An 8,904-nucleotide genomic window follows, 5' to 3' on the forward strand; every position below is an offset into this window, starting at 1 on the left:
CTTAGATTGAATAGTTTTCTCCTTGGAGGAATGAAGGCATATGGTCAAATTTAATCTGATTTAAAGGAAATGAGTTGAAGGACAGTTGAGATTAGACTTTTATAAGGGATTGTTGGAACCATAAAGTTTAAAATATAGCCACCGTCATTGCTTTTGTTCCAAGTGTAATGGTTGCAGGTATACAAGAGAGCTAACAATGTTGTATTTCACAAAACCGTATTTTCTATCTATTTTTATCATGGATAGGCATGCAAAGTAGAGAAAAAATGACGATAAAGATGTAACAGAAAAGGATTACATCCCGGATAAATATATTATTACAGAAACTCCTCTGTAGTACAAAGACTTTCAATTTGTATCCAACAAATAATTTATACATGCTATTAAATTCAATAAAATTCTATAATAGAGACAAAAAATGTGGTTACATTGTTAGCATATAAAATTAATATAGGTCTTGAAAGAGTCAAAGCATGCTTCAGGCTCAAATGTGGATTTCTCAGAAAGGTATTGCGTCAGTAGTGGGGGCCAAATTAATCCAAAACTAAAGAGTATTGTGGACCCACAATAAGAAATCTTAGAAACAATTTTGGAAAGAATCAAACTGATCCCAGGTAACCTAAATATTTCCCCGATATTTTACCTTCAATGCCACAAGTTATTTTGCTAAAATACAAATACAACCATGTCACTCACTTACGTATAAACATTAAAAGTTTCTCTTTCACCTACATTTTGAGTTCCAATTTTGTTAGTATGGCAGATACCTTGGCTTCATAATGTGAAAATGGGCATATTTTGAATACCTATCTCTTGAGTTGGTGTCTATGTGTAAGGAGATGTTATGCACATACACACACACACAGACATGCACTCACATATGCACATGCAGGTTCAATCTCAGCCCTCTTCCAGATATAAAAATATACAAAATAACATTCTTATTATTAGTTATTCATAATTATAATTTTCATATTAGTATATTGTTATTTTGTGTACTGTCACAGACAATTTGGCAGGTTGAGTTAGACTTTTAGCAAAGACAAAGATTTTGGCAAAAATAAACAAAGAAAGTTAAAATTGAGCAAGTTCGTTCATTGATTTTTTTTTGAAAAATTAACACACCAGGAAGTAGGGTGCCAGTGGTAAAGTATTAAGGTTTAATATTTTCTTTATTTCCCTTTTATACCTGCCACAAGTAACATTCATAGCTGGATATAATAATCCGTCGGTGTGGCCCAAATGACCAAAGGACTGAAACAAATTCTGCTGAGCAAACCAATACTGGTACTAAGTTAATCTTTTAACTCTGCTGAGAACACTGCCAAGTGGCCACTCTTATCAGCAGGAACATCTGAAGCTGGCGTTCCTGCTGGGAAAAGCTCAGCAATTTACTGTAGCTGCCTGTTGTGCAAACTTTTAGGGAGTAATGACATTAAAATGGAATATGCTTCAACTTTCTTTTTTTCCTGATTGGAAATTCTCATCAGATAATGTCTACAAACTTGGAACTTATTATATAGTCACAGCCTCAATCAATATAAGAACATCTCTGAAGGGATATTTTCACTCCTGGAAGTTCTTTTTTTGCATCTTGTGCACCAAGTGTTGTTTTACAGTTACCCATCTGTATAAGACACAGAAGTATTATAAAATAACAGTTAAACTAACAATATGTGATGCATTATGGCATATGTATTTTTAAATTCCATCCTATTATAATCCTATTATATTTTATTCATATATTTACATATACTTTTTTTTTTGGGTGGGGGGGGACAGAGTCTTGCTCTGTCACCAGACTGGAATGCAGAGGTGCAATCTCGGCTCACTGCAACCTCTGCCTCCCGGGTTCAAGGGATTCTCCTGCCTCAGCCTCCTGACTAGCTGGGACTACAGGCGCCTGCCACTATGCCAGCTAATTTTTTTTCTGTATTTTTAGTAGAGACAGGGTTTCACTATGTTGGCCAGGGTGGTCTCAATCTCTTGGCCTCATGATCTGCCCACCTCGGCCTCCCAAAGTGCTGGGATTACAGGCGTGAGCCATTGCGCTCGGCCCCATTAAATTTTTAAATACTGGCTACAACCCACAAAATTGACTTTATGACCCTCTAGTGGATCATGACTTGTAGTTTATATGTATTGAAGTATTGCTCTAGTATCTTGATGACAGACCAAGCTTTAACAGTTTATAGTGGTATCTACCTTCTTATTAGTGCCTTCTAAGATACTTTGAGAGCTTCTAGAGGTATGATGCTTAGCTAGATCCTTTACCTATGCTACCATCTGCCTTCAATTTTTTTTTTTTTTCCATAGAGACAGGGTCTCACTGTCTTGCTCAGGCTGGTTTTGAACTCCTGGCCTCAAGTGATTCTCCTGTCTTTGCTTCCCGGAGTGCTGGGATTACAGGTGTGAGACACCACTCCCAGCCTGCCTTCAATCCTAATATCAGATTCTGACATGGTGTTGAGAGTTGCTGGGAACTTCACGGAGTGAATTTGGGGGCTGATGGCACAATAAGCAGGAGGTTCTCTGGGCTGCTGGGGCTCTGGAGGCTACTAGTTGTCACTTCTACATGTCTGTTTGGTTCCTGATCAAAACTGTATTACATATTTTAATAAATGCATTATTTTCTTGTAGTGTTGAAAAATAATAAAATATTCTCCGTAGACTTAATTAAGATTCTTTTACATGTCCTCTTCTTCCCCAATCACTCCCTTGTCTAGAGAAAGACTGGCTATGAGCTTCTGAGTCAGACAGTCTTGGGTTTGAATTTAATTCCACCTCTAAGATCTTGTACTCCAGTTTCCTTGCCTATAAAACAAGACTCATGATTCCAGACTCCCAGCATTCTTGAAATTATTAAAATGACAGTACACTGAAAAACTCAGGCACTGCATCTAATAAAAAATTGGAACCTAATGAATAAATATTACTTGCCTTCTCTTCCTTTGGCGCTTTATCTCCAGAGCACCTGTTTTGATGAGTGGTGGCCACAATCCCTGAGCTAACAAGCAATCCACTAAAGAACCACAGTCAAGCAAGAATTTTTCTTCCACAGGGTCACAACCCAAAGCTGGGGTGCCAGAGCCAGTAAGGAAAAATTTAGCACAATGGATATAAACCACAGTTTTCAAAAAATCACAAAAGCCCCACAGAACATGTCAATTGCTATGTTTATAATACTATGAAGTATTCCTAGGTTCTGATCATTGAGAGACTGCCTTAATTCTTTAGTGGAAAAAAATAAGAAATACACATAATATGTAACTAAATCAATTATGTATTTCTTCATGGAGTCAGACACAACAAAGGGGTTGCACCACTGTCCACTTTGTGTGTGTGGCAGGAAAACCTGAAAGCAAAGGAGCTGCTAAGCATAAACAGTGTGAGGACTATCAAGTCTTATCAGAACAGTGTTATCTGTCTTCTATTCGGTAATTCCAGAGCCCCATATCTCAACTTCCACCAGATCTATCTCTAAAATCAGTTGTACTTCTTTATTTATCTTTCTAGTCTGTTCTCTAGAGGAGCAAGCTTTATGTTGGAAGTTATATCAGCAATGTCTTCGAGGCAAGTCACAGGAAAGCAGAGCCACACCACTCATTTTGCTGCCCAAGTAGCAAGAATGTCAGTGCTCGGCATGGAGCAGTAAGTTTATATTTTTCAGGTCTATTAGATTGTACTAGTCAAATCTGAAAAATATAATAAAAATTAAAGGGGAGAATGGAATTTAGGAAACTGTGCTTCCATTTTAGAGATAGCATCTTTGAGTTAGTAATTGCATGGGTTTACAACTTGTGCCTGTAACAGTGGCTCTCAACTCATATTAAGACAAGAAGGAATTTGTTATGTTAAGTTTCATAACACTGGTGCGCTTCAAAACTTCAGAAGCTTGGTCTAGGGCTGTTGCAAGTTAAATCATGGAAAGTGGTATATTAAAAAAAGAAAAAAGAATTCTTCTTCCCTTCTGAAAGCAAATAATTTTTAGTAAAGAAGTTCTAGGAATAACATACATAATTCTATAAATGATGGGCTGATTCTTGAAATTTCTCAAGTTTTGGGGGAGCTGTTACTGTAGTAATAGAAATTTTACTCGATTTACTCACATCAATACTTTGGATGGGTCTGGCCATCATTTTTTTTTTTTTTTTTTTTTTTTGAGGCGGAGTCTCGCTCTGTCGCCCAGGCTGGAGTGCAGTGGCCAGATCTCAGCTCACTGCAAGCTCCGCCTCCTGGGTTTACACCATTCTCCTGCCTCAGCCTCCCGAGTAGCTGGGACTACAGGCGCCCGCCACCTCGCCCGGCTAGTTTTTTGTATTTTTAGTAGAGACGGGGTTTCACCGTGTTAGCCAGGATGGTCTTGATCTCCTGACCTCGTGATCCGCCCGTCTCGGCCTCCCAAAGTGCTGGGATTACAGGCTTGAGCCACCGCGCCCGGCCTGGCCATCATTATAAGCTGATGTTTTATGTTGTTCTTTAGTTCTTTAGCACAAAATAAAGAAGTTTGGGCAGGTAGCTGTTAATGCCCAAGGCAGAGTCATTTTGTAAATCTTTTCTGATAAATGGATAGGGTAGAATTTTACTCTTATTCTCATTTTATATGGAAAGTAATTGAAACTAAAATTTCAAACAAACAATAGACCAAAAAAGTATGCTAAGAGCCCATAAGGATATAAATACACCCTCCTTTAAAATTTCTGATGTTGAAAAATTGTAAAGATAAATTAGAAGATATTTCTTTGAAAATATTTCTTTCTTTGTGTGTGTGTGTGTGTGTGTTCAAAAGGCTTTATCAGAGTGCTTCTGTTTAGTAAATGTCTTAGTTTGAGCTGCTATAACAGAATGCCATAGTCTAGGTGGCTTAAACAACAATTATTTCACAGTTCTGGAGGCTGGGGAGTCTAAGATTAAGATGCTGGCAGATTTCATGGTTGGTGAGGGCCCTCTTCTCATTTTGCAGATGGTGGCCTTCTTGCTGTGTCCTCACAATGCAGAAAGGGAGAGAGAACCAAAGATTGAAAGCTCACTGATTTCTTGCTATAATGGCACTTATCCCAGCATGGGGGCCATATCTTCATAACCTCACCTAAACCTAATTACTTCCCATGGTCCTGTCTTCTAATATTAGCACGTAAGGGCATCAGGGCTTCAACATCTGAATTTGAAAGAGTACGGTTGTAAAACACCACTTCTATTTTGTTACTTAACAAATATTTACATAACACTTTACATGCACTGATGGTTTATACATATTCACAATCAATACTTCTAACAACCCTGTGAGGCAGGCACTATTATAAGCCCTTCTACAGGGGAGAAACATGAACAAATAAAGCATAAATTACCAAAGGTCATGAAGCAAGTTAGTGGTATGGCTGAGACTTCAGCCCTGATATTCTTATCCAGTGATCTCTACAGCTGCAGCATCCAGGGAACACTCTATTCCTAAGGCAGTCCCACTTCTTCATCCTCCTGCCACTCCCAGCTTTTCTCATAGCAGTGGCAGGATATCTCACATATCCCTGAAGTCTGCATCCACCAGGAAGAATTAAGACAGAGTATTATAGGCCTACAGCTTAATTTTTAAAGGGAGGGAACATTGAAATTGATGACGAAAAGTCAATAATCCAGTGAGAAGGCATCAGCTAAACAGGTTTGGAAATGCTTTATTGACATTCCTCTAGAACTGAAATTTCCTTAATAGCTGTTTCTCTAGAGGGAACCAATCCCAGGATGCTGGTAAATACAGATGGCATGGAAATGCAATTATGTTAGTAATCTAGTATGTACATATCAGATATGTCTGCTTGTGCTTAGAGGAGTAAACAAGCAGAGTTTCATTCCCTGCTCCTTTTTCTGGTGGTGTCTATGGCCTTTTCTGCCCAGGGACACTACTAGAAAAGACAGACCTCCTGAGCCCAACAGGCCCCTCCCAGTTCCCCAGTGACTTCCATGGATCAAAACACAGCCTCCCATATAACAAAAAAGTGATGCTACTGGAATTACTAGAGTTCGAGATGTTCCAGAATTTCAAAGAGGGAAACGATAGGGGATTGCAACACTGAATAAACACTGAATTGACCCTTGGCAATTGTCTGTTCCCACACCCAACACCTGGCTCCACTATGTAAACAACAAAAAAAAAAAGAAAAGAGAAAAAAAAGCACACATGTGATATTTGTTTTTAAGATCATAAAACGTCAGGAAAACAAAAGCTCTTACGCGTAATCTGAGATGGCAGATGTACTGTTAAAGAGTGCGTTTGTTTCAAAGCTGAATGAAATCTGCAAAACCCAAACTAAAGACAAGATAGATAAGATATGCTGCAGTTCTTGCCCTAACTCTTTCAATCCCAACAACTGAAATGTCTTCCAGAGAAGTAACTCCCCCCGGTAAGGATGTAGCGCGGTCCCTACGTGGTTCTAAGGGATCAGACCCGCGAAGCACTGTACTGGGTTCACCAAGCGCCCCTCGCAGGCGCAATCTCGGTATCTCGGAGAGCGGTGGGCTCTCGCTCCCCCTCCAGGGATTTGGAGAAGAAAGCGAACATTCCACAGTTGGCGGGAGTTACGCAAGACAGCCAGACTTGGCCTTCAGTCGTGAGTACCCCCACCCCACTCCACCCCAAAGGCGGGGCTGCGCCTTCCTTCCGGACTCGGGATCGATCTGGATCTCCGGGAATTTCCCTGGCCCGGGGCTCCGGGCTTTCCAGCCCCAGCCATGCATAAAAGGAGTTCACCATGCTCAGAGAGCCACAGAACCCAGGCCACAAGCAGCTCCCTGCCAACTCTCCCTCTTCTCGCACAGCCGCCCGAAACGCCTGCTGAGCCCCATGGCCTCCCCCGCTCTCTCCACCGCCCCTAGCAATCTCCGGCTCCTGCGGGTGGCGCTGCTGCTTCTGTTCCTGGTGGCCGCCAGCCGGCGCGCAGCAGGTGGGTCCCGGAGCCCTGGGGTCCCCGGGCCGGAAGCGGCTGGGATGGGCGCCCGGCGCCGACAGCCCCGCTCAATCAACGAGTCTTTTCTTCCCTAGGAGCGCCCCTGGTCACTGAACTGCGCTGCCAGTGCTTGCAGACCCTGCACGGAATTCACCCCAAGAACATCCAAAGTGTGAATGTGAAGGCCCCAGGACCCCACTGCGCCCAAACCGAAGTCATGTAAGTCTGGCCAATCGCTGCCGCTGTCACCGCCGGGGTCCCCGACTCTCCCGCTGCCCCAACCCTGTCCTCAGCCTGACCTCCTGTCTCATGAGATTCCGTTCTCTCTGCAGAGCCACACTCAAGAATGGGCAGAAAGCTTGTCTCAATCCCGCATCCCCCATGGTTAAGAAAATCATCGGAAAGATGCTGAACAAGTGAGTTGTAATTTCCATGTACACAGGCGACAGGAGCCGTTGGTCAGAAATTACCGGCATCTGTTCCCTAAAAAGTCAATCAGGAAAACCCAAGAGTTAGCTGCAGGACTGAAAAAATTATAATTTTCACAAAGTTGCCATTAAGGTTATTAATCTGCGTTGGTGCCAGAGGATATTCCCAGTGCCGGGGGTCACCACCCAGGTTCTTCCCTCGTTTTAGCCAATGTAGATAAAACTGCTTTCATGAAACTTCTCATTGAAGTTTGCCGGTTGTGCTGGAGTGTTTCCCACCTGTTAAAAAACACAGGCTTCATTTCCCCTAGTTCCTACTGAACCTCAGACCTGAAAAGCAGATCCTCTGTTTTTTTTGTAAAAGTTTAGGGATGAAGTGCAGAGATTTCACAATGATATTGCACTGGGTACATATCTGGTTGCCACCATCTATTAGCCATGTCACTCAAAGACAATATTATTTAGTTTATCTCAGACTCAGCAAAACAGGGAAAATAGTGGTAGCTACATCATGAGGTTGCTTTGAGGCTTAAGTGAGGCCCAGTATGAGAAAGAGCAATAGGCTCTGGCTGTTTTAGCGAGTAATACAGTGGAGACTGCCGCCCCCGCCCCCAACCCCCATTCCTAAGCCTAGAGGTCCTTGCCACACAGCACAGCTATCACAGGCAGTAGCCGCTTGGGTGCCAGGCTGGGGAAACTGCATTCAGAAAACTCTAGAGTCTGGGGAAACAGGACAGGAGAAGAGTGTTGTGCAATCAGCTTTCCTGAGCACCTACTCAGGGCACCCATTTTCTCATTACAGTGGCAAATCCAACTGACCAGAAGGAAGGAGGAAGCTCATTGGTGGGTGTTCCTGGAGGCGTAACTGCCCTTACAGAAACAGAAGAGGAAAGAGAGACTCAGCTGCAGAGGCCACCTGGATTGAGCCTAATGTGTTTGAGCATTGCTCAGGAGAAGTCTTCTATTTATTTATTTATTTGTTTGTTTCTTTTAGAAGATTCTATGTTAATATTTTACGTGTAAAATAAGGTTATGATTGAATCTACTTGCACACTCTCCCATTATATTTATTGTTTATTTTATGTTAAACTCAAGTTAGTTCAATCCTGATTCATATTTAATTTGAAGGTAGAAGGTTTGCAGATATTCTCTAGTCATTATGTTAATATTTCTGAGTGGATGACATATCAAACGTCAGCCACTGTGATAGAGGCTGGGGGATCCAAGAAAATGGCCAGTGAGATCAATGTGAGGGCAGGGGAATGTATGTGTATCTATTTTTGTAACTGTAAAGATGAATGTCAGTTGTTATTTATTGAAATGATTTCACAGGGTGTGGTCAACATTTCTCATGTTGAAGCTTTAAGAACTAAAATGTTCTAAATATCCCTTGGACATTTTATGTCTTTCTTGTAAGGCATACTGCCTTGTTTAATGTTAATTATGCAGTGTTTCCCTCTGTGTTAGAACAGAGAGGTTTCGATATTTATTGATGTTTTCACAAAGAACAAGAAAATAAAATATTTAAAAATATAAAA

General features: G+C 41.5%; 1 protein-coding gene across 1 annotated transcript; it reads left to right on the forward strand.

Moving 5' to 3' along the window:
* The first annotated feature begins 5,655 nt into the window (after positions 1–5,655).
* LOC702067 (uncharacterized) lies at positions 5,656–8,904 on the forward strand. The gene is made up of 4 exons (XM_001092240.5): positions 5,656–6,935; positions 7,034–7,157; positions 7,271–7,354; positions 8,169–8,904. Exons 1-4 carry the CDS (start codon positions 6,368–6,370, stop codon positions 8,182–8,184), a joined length of 792 nt encoding a protein of 263 aa, XP_001092240.4. The 5' UTR covers positions 5,656–6,367; the 3' UTR covers positions 8,185–8,904.

This window comes from Macaca mulatta, chromosome 5 (assembly GCF_049350105.2).
Source record: "Macaca mulatta isolate MMU2019108-1 chromosome 5, T2T-MMU8v2.0, whole genome shotgun sequence".
NCBI classification, from domain to species: Eukaryota; Metazoa; Chordata; class Mammalia; order Primates; family Cercopithecidae; genus Macaca; species Macaca mulatta.

Coding starts and splice junctions, on each gene's coding strand:
- LOC702067 (XM_001092240.5), top strand. CDS start 6,368: ATGTCTTCCAGAGAAGTAACTCCCCCCGGTAAGGATGTAGCGCGGTCC. Junction 6,936..7,033: donor CGCCAGCCGGCGCGCAGCAG/GTGGGTCCCGGA, acceptor TTTCTTCCCTAG/GAGCGCCCCTGGTCACTGAA. Junction 7,158..7,270: donor TGCGCCCAAACCGAAGTCAT/GTAAGTCTGGCC, acceptor TTCTCTCTGCAG/AGCCACACTCAAGAATGGGC.